Below are 18260 nucleotides of genomic sequence, written 5' to 3'. Positions count from 1 at the left end.
ACCCTATGCTCCAACCACCTTGGAGGATGTACCTTTTCCCACACACCCTCTGCACTTTCACACCTCTGGGCTCACATTGTTTCCTCTGCTTGGAATGAGGGCTCCACTCCCAGAAGCCATCCTTTCTTTAAGGCTTCATGAATCCTCTAATCTCTCCAGGTGGAATTTATCACTGTGTTTTCTAAGCTGATCAGCTTTCTAAAGTTGATCATATCTTGCCCACAAGTTAGAATTATCCATAAAATTAGGTATTAAGCTTTTTGTGAGCATATTTCTTTTGCCATATTCCTCACCTCCTAGCACAGGACCTAGGAACCTATTGGTATGGGTCAATGAATAAATGAATTAATGAATGGATAGATGAATGAACCATGGCATGCTGAAGTCCATACCAAGATATAAATAATGAATTCCTTTGGCAAGGATGACTGTGGTCCAGTCATTGGGGAGGGGACATATCTGTTCCCCCTGTACTCCCAGAGGCCAAGATTCCTTTCTGGTCCCTCTTGTCCCTCAATTCACAACCATCACCCCCTTCCACTGCAGGTGTCAGCTACTGATGAAGATGGACCCCTAAATAGTGCCATCACCTACAGCCTGGTAGGAGGGAACCAGCTGGGGCACTTTGCCATTGACCCCAAGAAGGGGGAGCTACAGGTGGCCAAGGCCTTGGATTGGGAACAGGTGAGTCATGTGGGAGGGGCCCAATCTGAGCTCATCAAAGCAGATTATAGCCCTGCTACAGGTCCAGAGTATGAATTGTGGTCAACACCCCATCCTGACACTTCTCCAGACCCGCCCTCACTTGTTTTCTCAGTGGGGCCTCTATGGCCTTTGAGGCCAGAGGCAGGAGAGGGACTGAATGACCCTTAACCTTCCCTGGAGAAGCTCAGGCCAGCTTCTCACCACTGGCCAGGGGTCATCAGATCATTATAACAAGTTATCATTTATCAAGCACCTGCGCTGTGCCAGGAACTTTGCTAAGTGCTTTACATTCATTGTGCCATTTGATTCTTAAGATAATCCAAGGAGGTGGATCCTGATATCATCCTCACAGAAGTCTGGTCACTTTCCCAAGGTTTCATAGCTAGTAAAGGGTTGAATTGGAAATTAATGTCTGCCTAATTCCAGAACCTAGGCCCTAAAATGTTATGGTTGGGCAATGGAGGATGGACATAGGAAGTGTCTCTATCTTATTTTTCTGAAAACGTGAATGGTAAATCAGGGGGTGGAATTGAGGGATCTCATTGCTAGCTCTTCACTGGGCATCCTGCTATGTAGACTTCTAGCTATTCCCTGAGGCTCCGAGCCACAGACAGCGGGCGGCCTCCACTGCATGAGGACACAGACGTCGCCATCCAAGTGGTTGATGTCAATGACAACCCACCAAGGTTCTTCCAGCTCAACTACAGCACCTCTGTTCAGGTACGCACGGCCTTCCAGAGGCACACGGAACCCACCTTCCCCTCACTTCCCTCCTGGAGGAGAGCACGCACCACTGGTATCAGTCTCCCCGAACAATGGCTGTGACTGTGCACTGGTCTAGATCGACACAGTCAGCAACTAACTCACAAGCAGGCAGAATGCATGAATGACAGCTCAGGGTGCAGGCATGGCCTGGGAGCACCAGAGTGCTGAGGACACATCCCAGAAAAGGGGATGCAGAAAGCTGTGAGAGGAAGAACTGGGGCTCATCTTGCTCTTTGATTTCCTGTTACTCTCGGTCTAGGAGAATTGCCCCATCGGCAGCAAAGTCCTGCAGCTGATCCTGAGTGACCCAGACTCCCCAGAGAATGGGCCCCCCTACTCATTTCAAATCACCAAGGGGAATGACGGCTCTGCCTTCCGAGTGACCCCAGATGGATGGCTGATGACCACCACATACCTCAGCAGGAGAGTCCAGGAATGGTATCAGCTTCAGATCGAGGTGAGGGGTGTGTTGGGCCGGTGGTGGTGATCATAGGGACAATAAATGTGCTGGCAAAATCACTACCAGGCTTCAATTATTAGAAAAAAACGAAGAGCTCTTATTATGTGCCAAGCACTGGGCTAAGTGCTAAACATGCGTCATTGCAATAAGTCTTCACAACATGCTTTAGGGCAGGTATTGTTATAACCCCACTTTATAGATGTGATAACTGAGGTGCACAGAGGTTAACTGCCTGGCTCAGAGTAATACTACCTGTAAGTGGCAGAGGTGGATTGCTTCTGACCCAAAGACCCAAGCTCTTAATTTCTGCTCTTCTCCCAGGCAGAACACCCTCAACCTGGCTCTCACTCCTTAAGGTTGGTCAGGACAGCTCTCTGAACCTCAAGTCTTGTTAAAGACCTACCCCAGAGGATTGGTGTGGGGTCAAATGAGAGAACATATATACATGTGTAGGAGATTTTGGTGTTATTGCTATGGGTTGTATGAGAATTACCCAGTGATAGTGGCCAAGATGGTGGTCAAACACTACTCTCTCATTTCATTCCCCCCAAATCCTTTTCCTAAATCTCAAGTCTAGTGGACCCTGATATTCTGTGAACTTCTCTAGGTTCAGGATGATGTATTCATCCATTCAGCCAGTCAACTAGTCATTCATGCATTCAGTCTTTCAACAAATATTTATTGAGCACCTATCATATGCTGAACCCTATGCTAGCTTCTAGTAATACAGCAGGGGAAAGAAGTGAATGGTTCCTGCCCTTGTGGGCTTTTGATTCTAATTGTGGAGATAAACAATTAGTAGATGAAGAAAGAACGTGATGAGAGGCTCCTAAGGCACAGGAAGATACATATTCAGAGGGTGGCTGCCCTCATGAAGAAGGGACATTTTGAGCTGAGACCTGAGGAGCCAGCGATGTAAAAAGTGGGCAGGAAAGTGTCACAGAAGGAAGGTCCTGAGTTGGAAAAGAGCTTGCAGTGACCTGAGATGTGGCAATGTGGTCAGAGCATTGTGAGCAATGGAGGGAATAATCCTGAGGAGATGCGCTGGGCAGGTGATAGAGGCCTCATAGCTTGAGTGACTGTATTATTTAAGATCCAAACCAGGATGCTCTTGAGAGTGAGAGAGGCACTAAAAATAATTAACTGGTGATAACCGATTGACACCAGGTGAAAAATCAAACTGTCCTGGGCAAACAAGGAAGTATAATCATCCTAATTACAACCCTTGACAATACTTTTAGATTCCAATCTAAGTTCAGTGAGAAGTGGTTGAGGGTCTCAAACAGGGAAGTGACCCATCTTGTGTCTCAGGAGTTCTTTTTGCAGCTCTAGAACAGCGGCGGGGAACATCTGGACCATGAGCCGTATAAGGCCCAAGAAATCATTTGGTCTGGCCCTGCCAAGACATTAGGGGTGAGTTATTAAATGCTTGACCAAATCGAGCAGGCTAATTTTTAAGTTGATAATTTTGTATGGCCTGAGGGTGATGTTATAAATATCCAAATGGCCCTTTGGCAGAAAAAAAGATTACCCACCCCTGCTCTAGAAAGAGCAAATGAAGAGGGCAAGAGTGGTTGAAGGATAACAATGAGAAGTCATTGTTATAGTGGAGCTAGTGGTGCTGAGACCTTGAGATGATGATGAAGTGGATAGATTTGGGACAAGTTTTGCATGGAAATAAACATGAGTTGGTGAAGGGCTGGATGTGGGGAGAGAAAGAAAAGAGAAGCATCAGGGATGAGTTCCAGGTTCTTGGCTCCATGAAGACTGGATGGTTGGGCCACTTCTGAGACGGGAGAGTCTGTGGGGGATGGGAGAAGTATGTGTCAATGGGGTAAAATGAGGGCTCTGTTTTGTGCATGTTACTTTTTAGGTGTCCAGGAGACATCTAAATGGAGGTGTGCAAAAGGTAGTTGGGAGTTGGAGTCTGTAGATCAGAGGACAGGTGTGGGCTAATGTAGAGGATGCTCAAAGCCAAGGGCATGGACGTGATTGACCTCTGTATCTTGGCCCAGATAAATCTCTCAGTAACGATTGGCAGCATCACTATTTCTTTGACTTGTCCTGCATCTCCACTCCATTCACTGGGAGGCACTATAGCCAGCAAAGAAGCAGGCTGTGGACACAGGCAGGAGTTCAGATTCTGTTCTGGCCTTATCTGCTGTAAGGCTTTATATATTATACTTGGTAGTAGTATTGTTGTTGCTAGCATTGGAGTGCAAGTGGACAAGATATTACTGTAGGGAAAATTGGAGAACCTTGTTGACAATTGAGAAAAATGATAATGTTGCTGAGGAGAGGAAGGAAAATTTCATCTTTGCTAAGTCTGGGTAAAAAGTTGCAGGGACAGCTTGGTAACGTGTGAAAGGAAAATGCATTTTTTATTTACATTCTTTTCCTTGAGGTCATGTCACCGCCTTGCTTAAAACCTTCAATAGTTTTTCATGGCTCTGACAAAAAATGCCACCTTGTGCTCCTCTGCCCATCAGCGACCGGGTCCCTGCTTTTCTCTCTCTCACCTCATCTTTTGCTCTGCCCACTCCTCTGGCAACAGTGGCCCCTTGCTGTTTTGATAAGCACACCACATTCTTTCCTACCGGAGAGTTGTTCCCTGTCTGTCGCCTCTTGTCCTCCCCTCTTCTCATCCCTCAGGATTCAGCTCAAGTTTCACCTCTTCCAAGAAGAGACACCTTGTCTTCCACATGGTCTTTCAATCTTCAGATGTCTCTGTCACTTCGCTCTGTTTATTTCCTCCATAGTACTTTATCCAAGAGTGACATCCTCTGGTTTATTTGGCAACTTACTTATTGCTCTTTTCTCCTCATCACAGCAGAGGGCCTGGCCCATAGAAGGCACTCAACAATTGCTCGCCCCAACCCTGAGCCCAATCACAGAGTAAAACAGAATCCCAGAGAAAACCTCCTGAGGCTGATGGGGGCCATGAGGGATGCACACTGGAATCGCTAAGAGACCTTTGATGACTCACTTAGACAATGAGAGAAGTTCAAGAGGGAGGAGGTGGATCATGTGGCTGGAAGGGTTGAGGGAGAGGCTCAGAGCAGTGTCCAATGAGGAATTCGGGTTTAGTTTTACTGTGTGGTGCAGGATGTAACTCCCTCCACAAAACCTTCAGTGCTAGTATTTTCTTACTCAGATGCGACAGCGTGCTGAGGCTGCCTCAAGCAGAGAGACATGATTCCCTATGGAGGCAGGCAGCCTGTTGGGGCCACAGTCCTATGGTAATGCCGTGCTTCCCTCGCCCACAGGTATCAGACAGTGGCATCCCGCCCCTTTCATCTTCCACATCTGTGAGAGTCCACGTCACGGAGCAGAGCTACTACCCACCCTCCGCCCTCCCATTGGAGATCTTCATCACCATCGGGGAGGAGGAGTTCCAGGGCGGCATGGTGGGCAAAATCCATGCCACAGACCGAGACCCGCAGGACACGCTGACGTACAGCCTGGCAGAAGAGGAGACCCTGGGCAGGCGCTTCTCAGTGGGTGCGACCGATGGCAAGATCATCGCTGCCCAGGGACTGCCTCAGGGTCGCTACGCATTCAATGTCACAGTCAGTGATGGGACCTTCACCACCACTGCTGGGGTCCACGTCCACGTGTGGCACGTGGGGCAGGTGGCTCTGCAGCAGAGCATGTGGATGGGCTTCTACCAGGTCACCCCAGAGGAGCTGGTGAGCGACCACTGGAGGAACCTGCAGAGGTTCCTCAGCAACAAGCTGGACATCAAAAAAGCCAACATCCACCTGGCCAGCCTTCAGCCTGCAGAGGCCACGGCCGGGGTGGATGTGCTTCTGGTCTTTGAGGGGCATTCTGGAGCCTTCCACAAGCTGCAGGAACTGGCAACTGTCATCGCTCACTCAGCCAAGGAGTTGGAGCACTCAGTGGGAATTCAGATGAGGTCAGCCATGCCTGTGGTGCCCTGCCAGGGGCCAAGCTGCCAGCGTCCAATCTGCCAAGAGACAGTGCACCTGGACCCCAGGGTGGGGCCCACGTACAGCACAGCCAGGCTCAGCATCCTAACCCCACGGCACCGCCTGGAGGGGAACTGCGCCTGCAATGGTAAGGAACGGGCCTTCCCCAGGGCAGCCAGCACTGCGGGCTCCACCAGCCTGATGCCAGGGCTGGAGAGCCCAGGGAGGGTCTGTGGGATACCCAGAGGGGAGCTTTAACAGGGCTAAAGACCAGGGACCACCAGAAGGCAGGCATGGCCTCACAAACTCTAATCACAGGATAGCACCCTATTCCTGGCCACTTTTTGGAATTTTGAAAATAATGGTAATACAAGAGGCAGTTTAGCATCATGGTTAAGAGCATAGACTAGGGGCCCTAACCAGTTTGGCTCAGTGGATAGAGCGTCGGCCTGTGGACTGAAGGGTCCCAGGTTCGATTCTGGTCAAGGGCATGTACCTTGGTTGCAAGCACATCCCCAGTAAGGGGTGTGCAAGAGGCAGCTGATCGATGTTTCTCTCTCATTGATGGTTCTAACTCTATCCCTCTCCTCTCCTCTCTGTAAAAAAATCAATAAAATACATTTTTTTTAAAAAAAGATCATAGACTAGGGTATCAAGCTCCCTGGGTTCAAATCTCAACTCTGCCACTTGCTAGCCACGTGACTGTAGGAAAATTACTTAACCTCTCTGTGCCTTAGAGCTGTTATAGAAATTAAATAGCAAGTGTTTGCTTAGAAAAGCGCCTGATACAGAAAGTGGTCAATAAACAACAGTTCCTAATACTACTACTGTTATTACTGTAGCCTGATGGTTACAACTTCAAGGTTTAGACTAGATGGCTCAGGTTCAAGCCCCAGCTCTATCACTTACTAGCTGTATAAACTTGGGGGTTTATTAATATCCTCTGGGCTTTAGTTTCTCATCCATAAAATAATGAAAATATCACCTGCCTCCTTGAGTTGGTTTGGGGAATAAATTACTTATGAATATAAAAGCACTTAAACCCTGGCTGCCCATTATGAGCACCGCATGAATGGCAGCTGTCATTCAGTGTAGCAGTTGTTGCTATAAGTCAGCGGTTCTCAACCTGTGGGTCGCGACCCCTTTGGCGGTCGAACGACCCTTTCACAGGGGTTGCCTAAGACCATCCTGCATATCAGATATTTACATGACGATTCATAACAGTAGCAACATTACAGTTATGAAGTAGCAACGAAAATAATTTTATGGTTGGGTCACAACATGAGGAACTGTATTTAAAGGGCCAGAAGGTTGAGAACCACTGCTATAAGTATTCTGCTATGTGCCAGGCTCTTTGTAGGTTACCCAAACTCAGTATCACCACAACCCTACGAAGTGGGGTCATAGCTCCATCTACAGTTGGAACTGAAGGATGGGGATTATATTATACTAGAGGCCCGATGCATGAAACTCGTGCAAGAGTAGGCCTTCCTTCCCCTGGCTGCTGGCACCCCAGATCCAGGCTTCCCTCGCAGCTCTGGCTTCGTCCAGAAAGATGTCCGGTCTAATTAGCATATTATGCTTTTATTACTATAGATTGGTTTGCCTGAAACTGTAGCCTTCAACAGACTGGTTATTCAAGTACCTGTGCATCCCACTCTAAAGCCTGAGCTCTTTGCCCAGCTCTTCGGGAACTCAGTTTTCTGATGGGCTTCACCCAGTGCCCTGGCATTAAGACCAATGCACGTGAGCACTAGCAGCAAGAGAATGACCCTGCCCCAGCTCACATCGCCCCCTGCCTGGCATGGCCTACCCTCCATGGGTCTACCTGGTTTGCACTAGGGAATTCTTTCTCAGATGTGTGCACTTTCTCTGGGCCCACTGGATTTAGGCTAGGTGAGCTACTCTCGGGGTGGGGGGGTTCCCTTCTGTGTCCCTTGCCCCAGAGTGGGTTGCAGGGAAAGTGAAGGCTAAAGCTTCTCTCTGGACCATCTGGCATCAGACAGCAGAGGTTCTAAAAGTAAAGATTGTGCAAGTTCACCCAGAAAGTGTGTTTTTAAAGAGACCTGCTCCTGGTGTCACCTCCAGACTCTTATTTAGAAAGTCTTGGGTGAGGCCTGGCATGGGCATTTTGTGTGTGTGTGTGTTTTTGTTGCTGTTGTTGTTTTTTGGTCATCGTTTTTGTTTTTCATGGCATTGCCATTTTTAACCTGCACCTCAGTCGATGCCGAAGCCAGTGGTCCAAGGGCTGCGCTTAAAGAAATACTAGATGGGCTGGCTCACACATCACCAGAATCACTTGGACAGAAGCTTTAGGTGATTAAAAAAAAATCTTATGGAAATAGGGCATACAGAGAGATCCTTGTGTCATAAGTGTACAGCTCAGCAAGTTTTCACAAGCCAAATACACTGGTGTAACCAGAACCTAGATTAAGAGTCAGAATATGACCAGCACAGAAACCTGCCCTGGCCTCTCTTCCAGTCGCTACAGCCATCCTGGGGAGAGGTTGAAAATACAGACTCCCACGTGCCAGCAGCACCACTGCGCGTACTCTCCGAGGGGGGGGGGGGGCTGGCATTCCATGTTTTAAAAGACTCCAGTTGAGGCTGATTTTCAGCCAGGTTTGGGAATTCCTGACCTAGATTACCTTCAATATCCCATCCAATAATGAGCTACCACAATGGAACTGCCAGCATCAGAGAGGATTAGACCTACAGTATGATGGCCTCTTAGGATTTTACAATCCCGCATGCCTCAGGCTTTTGGGTTCTTCCTTCTCCTTTTGGCCTGTTCCCTCTCCAACAATTCCTCTTCCCTAAGTCTGTACCACTAACCCCTTCCCCTGACAACGATAAGCTTATTCACAGGGAATTGGTATCTGAACCCAGTTCTGGGGAGGGTGGAGTTTAAAAAGTCTCAGGAGGGCAGTGCTTAAGATTGCACAGCATTTCCCAAAGGGGGTTCCACAGAATGTAGCTGCCAAGGGCTATGGAGAGGTGGTCCACATAAGAGGGTCCCATGGCCAGATGAGCTTGAGAAATCAAGTGTGGGTGAAAGTTCAGGCTCCTGTGCAACTGCATATCAGCAATTCTGCAGGGTTTGGAGTATGCAAGACTTCACAGAAGTTCTAGCCACGTGATCTATCACTTCCTTTATCACAGTGTCTCCTGGCCTCACAGTGGCATTTCATTTGGGAAGTGCCTACCCAAATGGTTACACTCCTAATGGGGGAGATCTCTTCAGGCAAAAAAGAAACAAAACCAAAAACACCATATGGTGTTCCTGAAATCACACAGATATGCAAAGTCCTCTCCAATTCTACTTCCTTCTTCCGCAAGTGGTATAGAAATGACACAGAAACTATATAGAATAGAAATTTTTATTTCCACACATTTGAGTGATTATATTTCTGCCTTGATTCCTGCTTTGTTAATGGTTTGAGCTCACAGTTTCTGACCCAGGCTGGCACCCAGGCAAATGTTCCTGGCGCCAAAGGAGGGTGTGCAGGGTGATGGCCCTTATCTTGCTGTGTGACCCAGGACAAGTAACCCCCAGCCTCATTTCTCCATCTATTAAATGAGCAATGACTCTGCTGGCCACCCAAGGGTTGGATGAGGCAATCAGTGCCAGGGCTCCACGGGGACCATTTTACATGGAGGTGACACCTCTGGTTGCTTTCACAGGTACTGCTGCAAGGTTCAGCGGTCAGAGCTTCGGGCGGTACAGTCTCCCAGAGGCTCAGAACTGGCACATCCGTTTCCGTCTGAAAACACACCAGTCACAGGCCATTCTCCTGTTCAGCAATGGCACAGTGTATGTCTCCCTGAAGGTAAGGCACCGACGTCATGGGAATGTGCCAGGCTGGGAGGTGGGGGCAGCATGAGCATGGCGAAGAGGGCCAATTTCTGCAAAGAAATCCCTGACTATTGTGTCAGGACACGAGACTTTCCAGTCATGATGGCCAAAGCCACCCCACCTAGATATATGTCCAAGTACAACAACAGAGGTCGGGCTGTTCTAGGGGTTAACAGAGAGTCTCTGAAGATAGAGAGATGGGTGTGGCCACCTAGCCCTGGTGCTTTTATCACCTTTGCTGAGTAATAGAACAGTGTTTACCACTGGGGTGCTCAAGATGGCAAACACAGATTACATTACATGGGAGAAAATGAGTTTCCTTTCTGATGGTCTTTCAGTCCTTCTGCTTATGTCATCTAGAACGTCTCAGTTTACCTTCCTGATTTTAACACCTCTAGCACACATTTCAGTCTCCCACGCTGACAAAGAGAAACAGATTTGGGCTAGTTAGAATTTAATTCATCCAATAAATATTGACTGAGCATCTGCTATGTGACAGGCTCTGTTCTAGGTGTTTGAGTCTCATCGGCAAATAAGACCAAAAAGAAAAAATCAACAACAAAAAACAAACCCTTAGAACTTTCATTCTACAGGACAGACTGACAATAACCATAATAACTCAGAAAATTATAGAGTTTGTCCAAATGTGATAAGTGCTTTGGGTTAAAGGGGGGAAAAGGTGAAGGGAAATCGGGAGTATGGGGAGTTACAATTTTAAATAAAGTGGTTAGGAAAGGCTTCATTGAGGTGGTAATTGAACAATAATTTGAAGGGGGTGAGGGAGTTAGCTTAGACAGCTGGGGGAACAGCATTCTAAATCGAAGGAATAGTAATTGGCAGGACATTCCTTACATGCTTAAGGCACAAGCCCGAGATCTGTACAGCTTGATGGAAGTGAGCAAATGGGACAGTAGTAGAAGTTGAGGTCAGCAATGTAATGAAATGGGGGCAGATCTATAAAGATTGCACAGGCCATTGAAGGACTTTGGCTTTTATTCTGAGCAAGATGGAGGACCTCAGAAGGTTTTGAGCAGAGAATTAACATATGCAGAAAGGATCCTCATGGCTATTGGGCTAAGAATAGACCTTGGAAGGACAAGGCCAGAAGCAGAGAGACCCAGCCAAAGAAACAATAATTCAGGTGAGAGACGGCGGCGGTTTAGATCAGGGCAATGACAGTGGAACTGGGAAGAAGAGGTCAGACTCTGGATAGATTTTGAAGGTAAAGCCAACAGGATTTCCAGATGAATTGAATAAGGGCTGGGAGAGGAAGCAAGGAGTAAGATTTTGGCCTGAGCAACTAGAAGGGATAGAGTTGCCGCCAACAGACCCAGGGAAGAATATTGGTAAAACAGGTTTGGGGGAAGATCCAGAGTTCAGTTTTGGACATGTAAGTTTGAAATGCCTGTTAGACCTCCAAGTGGAGCTGGATAAACAAGTCTAGTGCTTGTGAGAAAGGTCTGGGCTGGAGATGAAGATCACTAAGGAGTGTAGATTAAAAAGAGAGTAGACCAGAGACACTCTAACACTGAGACGTAGGGGAAAGAGGAGCATCCAACAAAGGAGACTGAAAAGGAGCAACCAATGATGGGGAAGGAAAACCAAGACAGAATTGTATCCAGGAAACCAAATGAAGACCATGTATCAAGAAGGAAGGAGTGATCAGCTGGGTGATATGCTGCTGAGAGGTCAGCTAAGATGGGAAGTGATATTAATCACTGGATTTGGCAACACAGAGGTCACTGAATACCCTGACAGCAGTAGTTTCAGTGTTGACGTGGGTGAGGGTGGAATTTTGCTGCAAAAGAGAAGCAAAGAAAAAAAAAATCATATTTGGCAAGAGAAGTGGGTTCAAGCCAACTTTAAAAAAATAACATTAGAGCAATAATGTTTGTATGACAAGTGGGATGATCCAGCAGAGAGTGAACAAAGATCTAGGAAAGAGAAAGGAGAGTCAGTGAAATCTTGTCCTTGAAGAAGTAAGGGAGGGGGGAGATCTAGTACATGAATGGAGAGATTTGCTTTCACCAAAGTGGATCCATGTGATTCTGAGTGTCTTCAAGTCCCCATCTGATTTGTAGAATAAGAATGGGGAGGGAGGCATTAGGGATCTGAGGAGAGAGAAGTTGTAAAAACAGGCACATGGGAGAGTAAATGGACTAAGGAAGATAGTACAACTGTTGAGCAGCATGAAGGGCTCATTGGAGACTCATGGTCATGAAATTAAAGGGAGACCAATAAGTAAGCCTGTGTGTTTCTCTCCAACCAAATTCAGCTCCATGATGATCATACAGAATAAGGGAAGAGTTGAGTTTTACCAATTTGTGGGTTTGCCAATCGAGTTCTACCACGTGAGAGAGGGACAGGACAGCTGGATGAGGAGAGGAATGATGGCTTTGCTGAGGAGAAGAGAGAGACAGTGAAAAGATGGTGGGATCAATGGATTTGTGGTCCTGAGTAAAGTCAAAGGAGTGATTTAAGGACAGGGTTTTGAGTTGTACTTATTTTGTCATTCTATTTTTCTATTTACCGTATATAAGTTTCCTTTTTAAGGAAATAATGGTATAGGCAGTGTTGAATCAGGGAAAAAATCAGGAAGGTGATGTATAAATGGATAACTCCTGAAAACACTGGGTTGTAGCTTTAAATTTCACCCAGAAAAAGCACTCCCTACCCTACAGTGACCAGAAAAAGATTTGACCACAAATCAATCAACTTCGTAGGATGAGGTGAACTAAAATGTTTTAATCCAGTGGGATTTCAGATTTTTTGATTTTGGGACTTTTCACTCTCTTTAAAATGACTGAAGATCTTAAAGAAGTTTTGTTTATATGGGTTATATGTAGCCATCGATGTTTCCAATATTAGAAATTAAAACTGACAAATGTTAAAATCTTTATTTGCTAATTCATTTAAAACCAATGAAGTCATTACATGTTCACATAAAAAACCATATATTTAAAAAATAATTACATTTTCCAAAAAAATAAAAAAGGAGCAGTGTTTTATAATTCTCTCTGATGCCTGGCTTAATAGAAGACAGCTGGCTTTTCATATTTACTTCTGCTTTCGTCTGCTGTGATAGCACATATCAGAAATCTCCACTATATATTTGTGAGAGTAAAAAGGGCAAATAATGTCTTAGGATTATTATTAAAGTAGTTTCCATTTGCAGAGCTCCTGAATAGATCTTGGAGACACTTCAAGAACTGCTGAACTGTTGTGTAAGGCAGTGGGAGTGAGAGGGGGGTTTGGTATCCTTGAAGGCCAATGTTTAGGAATGCAGAACACTGCAGAGGCCTGTGAACAAGAATCCAAAAGACAGCAAGGCATCTCTGGGTCTCAGTTTCCTCATCTGTGAAGTAGAGATGTTGTCCCTGCCCAGGCCATCCCATGGAGTGCAGTGAGGGAAAAATAAAACCAGAGTCAGAAGAGCATTTTGAAGGTTTTTATTCTCTACAAACACAAAACTAAAACTGCCTTAAAAATCACCAAACACTACCCCTCCCACCCATGAAAATACAACTAGCATGCTTTGCCCGGCAGCCTGTTGCAGGGCTTTCTATAAGGACTCCTTGGCTTTGCTGATGGCCATCTGGGTTTCCTTTGCAGCTGGTCCATGGAGTGCTCCAGCTGGAATACAGTTGCCCACGTGGTTTCAATGGAACGCTTTCCTCCTGGCCCCATGTGAATGACGGCAAGTGGCACTCAGTTCTGGTGAAGGAGACGGACACTTCCACTCGGCTGTTGGTTGACAGCTCTGGCAACGGCTCCCTTGTGCTCCCAGAGAACTGCCAGGGCCTGAGGCCCAAAAGAGACCTTTTTCTAGGCGGCTTTGTCCTCTCTCACTCTCCCCCGAACGTCTCCCAGGGCTTTGAAGGCTGCCTAGATGAGGTCATGATCAATGGACAGGCACTGGAGCTGATGGCCGATGGCAAGAAGACGGCAGGCTTGCTGGAGAGGCAGGACCTCACCCAGTGCTGCGCCCACAGCAAAGACTGCAGCCAGAACCCGTGTCTCAACGGCGGGAAGTGCTCACAGGCCCTCGGGACAGGTAAGCACTTTGTATTTTCTGGCTTATTCACCAATAGTTAAAACAGGTATTTTCAATAACTTTTTGCTGATTGAGTAGCTAAGGCCCATGAAGACACAGTATCCTGTTCTAACTCACCCAACTATTCAGTAGCAGGGACACAGCTGCAGATCTGAGCACTTCACTTTTTTGCTTGGAGCCTTGCAATGTCTTCCCCCTGCTGTTCGATAGAGTCCCAATTCCTAATTCCTGCATATGGCTCATACCTCCCATGCCCTGACCCCTCCCACTCCCCCTTTTTCAGCAGGCTTGCCCACCCTAGCATCATTTTAATTCCTGGGACTTGCCACACCCTCCGCTCTAAGCCTTTACACACTTTCTCCTCTGCCTGAAACACCTTCTGCTTTGCCCCTCTATCTTTCTGCCTGGCTAATCTTTACTCATCCTCCAGGTCTCGAATGAAATAGTGTCTGCTCCAGGAAACCTCTCCCAACACTTCCCTTCAATAAACTAATTTTTATGATAATTACTATTAGTATTGATCCCAATTTTGCCACTTACTGGCTGTGTGGCCTTAAGCAAATGCCATACATTCTCTGTGCCTCACATTTCCTCACCTGCCATCCGCTTGTACCTTCCCCTGATGAGGAGGATAACAGAAACCAATCTTGGAGATGTCATGAGGGTCAAATAAGCTCGTCCATGAAGAGTCTGACTTAGAATCAGTGTTGTCTGGGTAAATGAGGAGGATAGGCAGTATTCCTGAGATGCCCACTCTCTGCAGGACTATAAGCTGTTTGAGGGCCAGAATCAAGTCTCCTTGACTAGCAGAGCATCAGTGGTCAAGATGGTGTTTGCCCTCAATAAATAAATGTGCACACAGGTGCCTGCAGACATGCTGAGGCCTCCCCTCGTCCCAGAGGGCCTCTCCACCTGGAGGCCTGACTGCCAGGCCAGTGCACTCTCTCACCTCCCTTCCCTTCCTCCCAGGCTATTTCTGCGAGTGTCCCCCACAGTTCTCTGGGAAACACTGTGAACAGAGAAAGAACTGCACTTTGACACCTTGCCCGGAGAACGGAAACTGCAGCTCCTCCCCTGAAGGAGACAGGTAAGCATGGGAGAGGCCTCCTGCCCTTGGCTCCTCACCCAGGAATTGGCGCCATTAGGGAGTGAGCTCTGCTCTCTGAACTCTAGGGAGGCCGATGGGAGGCAAGAGGCTGAGTGCTCCGGGACCTGGCTTCTCCCTCCGACCACCTGCAGCAGAGCCTCTGGGAGAGGGAGGTGCTTGTTAATATTTCCCAGGCCCTATCTGAACCTGCTGAATCAGACTCCCCAGGCTGGGGCCCAGGAACCTGCCCTCCTAACCAGCTCCTCAGGCGGCTCTATCTTTGATAAAGTCTGAAAATAGCTCAAGCTCTTAGTCTTTTGCTCTGGACTGTGACTTCCCAGAAGCGACCTGGAGACAATGACCACTTGGTAGAGGTACTGCTGTGATCTCAAACCCCACTGCCAGCCACCTATACCTCGTATTATGCTGGCTTGGGGGAGAAGGTAGAGGGGTTGCAAGAGAAGGCGAATCAGCTAAGAATCCTAGAGGCCAGAGGCTTTGGCAATGTGGTTTTATGGCTTCCCAACTTTTGAGCCTTTAAGAAAAATCCTGAGCGCGACTGATGAAAAATGTACATTCCTAGACCAATTAAATCAGAATCTCTAAGGAATGAAACCTGGGATTCTACTTTTTTCTTTTTTTTTTTACAAACTCCCACGGGAGCCCCTGCTGTCAGCCTGTGCATAAGGGAGCCACTAATTTTACAGATGGGGAAACTGAGGCCCAGAGAAAGAAAGGGCTTACCCAAGATTCTCCTGTGTGTTTATAACCCAAGTCCTCTTTCTTGGCAACTGACAATTCCAACCCCACTTCACTTGCTGCTCTGCAGTACACAGTGCTCTCCAGCCGGCAGGTGTGTTGGGAGAACACTCCCTGGCTGACAGTGGTGTTTGCATTTTAACAGAGGAACTTGGGGAGGACAACATTAAACCCCAAAGGGTAGTTTCAGGTACTGGGGGATGTTCGGGATCAGGTGGAATGGAGGGAGCCTCTCCCAATATCCCTTCAAAAGTGGACAAAGCCAGCCATAGACGTCTCCTAAGAGCCTTCCACCATGGAATACTAAGCTGAAGGTGACCTGAGGGGTCGTATAGTTCCAGGTGCTCTCTCTGAGAAGCTGCCCAGTGTAAGGTCTGTGCAGAGCCACGCTGGGTCCCTGTGACCTGCTGGTGATGCCCGGCTGGCATTGCTGGGTAACTGCTGACTTGATTTGGGACCCTGATATTATTGCTGGAGGACAGCTAGGTATGTTGGCTGCCTCTATCGCCATACATGGTTGGAAATTGGACCATATTGGTGAAGAGTATATCCAATGTCGAGATCTCGTGGGTGAAAATAATGGATGTGCTCAGAGTCCAGATCCAACCGGTCATAAATGAGGGTGTAGCTGAGTCCTATGTGTTACTGGTAGAGGATGGAAAGTTCTGAAGTTGATTTGTTGGTATGTTTGATAATTATCTTTTTAAAAAAATATTTTAAAATTGATTTTTAGATAGAGTGAAAGGGAGAGGAAGAGAGAGAGAGAGAGAGAGAGAGAGAGAGAGAGAGAGAGAGAGAGAGAGAGAGAGACAGGAACATTGCTGACAGAAACATCGATTGGCTGCCTTCTGCATAGACCCAACAGGAATTGAGCCTTACAACCGTGTATGTGCCCTGACCGGGAATTGAACCAGCGACCTCTTGGTGCATGGGTCGACACTCAACCACTGAGCCACACTCAACCACACAGCCAGAGCCCTTAGCCTTGGGGACTGGTGGAATGGAGTAGCAGACTTAAGCACTTCACTACTTCAGGCACAGGGGTTTTGACCACCATTCAGTTCATGCTCTAGGAATGGGGTGTGAAGGGGTGTGTTTTTTTGGTGGAAAATTGAAGAGGATAGGCTTGAGTGCAGGGTTTCCATCCACTGATCTTTGTAAGAGGGGAGAGGGAAAGGGCAGTGTCTCAGCCCCTTCCTACTTTTCTGTCTCTACAGGTGTGAACAGAAGGAAAGGGCCTGCTCAGAAGGAGAATGCCTAATCACCCCGAAGATCAAAACGGGGGGCTGGGGTCAGCAGGAGCTTCTGATCATCACAGGGGCCCTATTGATCACTATTGCTACCATCATTGGGCTTTTCTTCTACCGCCACCGTCGCAAGTCTCACAAGCCCGTGGCCATGGAAGACCCAGACCTTTTGGCTAGGAGTGTTGGTGTTGACACCCAAGCCATGCCTGCCATCGAGCTCAACCCCCTGAGCACCAACTCCTGCAACAACGTGAACCAACTAGAGCCCAGCAAGACCTCAGGTCCAAATGAATTCGTCACTTTTGGACCCAGCTCTAAGCAGCAGCCAATAGTCTGCAGCGTGCCTCCCAGGCTCCCACCAGCTGCAGTCCCTCCCCGCTCTGACAACGAGTCCATCATTAAGAGGACCTGGTCAGGCGAGGAGATGGGTCAGTATAGCCAGAGCCCTTAGCCTTGGGAACTGGTGGAATGGAGTAGCAGACCTAAGCACTTCACTACCTCAGGCACAGGGGTTTTGGCCACCATTCAGTTCATGCTCTAGGAATGGGGTGTGAAGGGGTGTGTTCAAGGTCACAGTGAACTAATGAACAGGAACAGAAGCCAGGTCTCTGGACTCAGAGCCCATGGCTCATTCTGCTGCACCATGATCCACTCCTCTAAATTACAAGACACTCCATAGGCTCGATGTCCATGGCAGAAACCTATAGACTCCGGAAAGGAGTGGGTAGGATCCCTGGGTGAAAGGGGGCTTCTGCACATCTGTGCTCTTCTGGGAAGTGAAAGAGAAGCAGTCACCCAACCTTCTGACTGCCCAATCTTAAGCCAGACCTAGCTGTCTGTGGGGAGCCATCTTTACCCCTTTCTTATCTTTTACTCAAAAGGAGGTGAATATGTAAGCACTTTATTCTTTCCTGGCTTATTCACCAATAGTTAAAACAGGTATTTTCACTAACTTTTTGCCAATTGAGTAGCTAGGACCCATAAAGGTGCAGTTCTAATGCACACAACTATTCAGTAGCAGGGACACAGCTGGGACCAAAGACGCCTGGTCTCCAATCTTCCAGGGCACATCTCACTTAATCACCCTCTGTGATGTATGCCTCACATGTACTCCGAACTATGTGTCTGTTTCCTTCAAATGAGGAGACGAAACCTACCAGTAAGACTTGGCAGGGAGCTCCTGCCTCTAGCACTGGGCGTGGGCTGCATGGAGCCATCCATGTTCTTCCCTTTTCCATTGACCCTTTGATCAGTGGCACAGATTTGCAAAACAGGCTGGCTTTGGGTTAAGCCTCTGGCCTTAACCTTGGCCCCATTGGATTCTAGATATCAACCTAAGCTGCAAGAGACAACATGTGGATGGGCCACATATCTTAACCACATAACTTAACCACATGC

The 18260-nt window shown here is 47.6% G+C and overlaps 2 protein-coding genes across 2 annotated transcripts in view; one reads left to right on the top strand and one right to left on the bottom strand.

The window, feature by feature from the left end:
• Positions 1-18260, top strand: part of FAT2 (FAT atypical cadherin 2) — a gene marked incomplete at its 3' end in the record, with an annotated part of 53839 nt that overhangs the window by 34968 nt on the left and 611 nt on the right. The window contains 9 exon segments of the mRNA XM_081091054.1: positions 547-684; positions 1282-1425; positions 1730-1927; positions 5197-6007; positions 9544-9689; positions 13328-13769; positions 14739-14856; positions 16798-16828; positions 16831-17290. Coding sequence (XP_080947180.1) covers positions 547-684; positions 1282-1425; positions 1730-1927; positions 5197-6007; positions 9544-9689; positions 13328-13769; positions 14739-14856; positions 16798-16828; positions 16831-17290 — 2488 coding nt within the window.
• The window catches only part of LOC308519099 (proton-coupled amino acid transporter 1), a 47585-nt gene continuing 41574 nt past the window's right edge, over positions 12250-18260 (bottom strand). The window contains exon 10 of the mRNA XM_081091055.1: positions 12250-13092. Within this exon, the coding sequence (XP_080947181.1) occupies positions 13067-13092 (26 nt within the window). The 3' untranslated portion in view covers positions 12250-13066. The remainder of the gene's footprint in view (positions 13093-18260) is intronic.

Source organism: Myotis nattereri (genome assembly GCF_964212035.1).
Source record: "Myotis nattereri genome assembly, chromosome: 5".
Lineage (NCBI taxonomy): Eukaryota > Metazoa > Chordata > Mammalia > Chiroptera > Vespertilionidae > Myotis > Myotis nattereri.
Note: the sequence above shows the minus strand (reverse complement) of the source record. Positions and strands in the feature narration are given on the sequence as shown.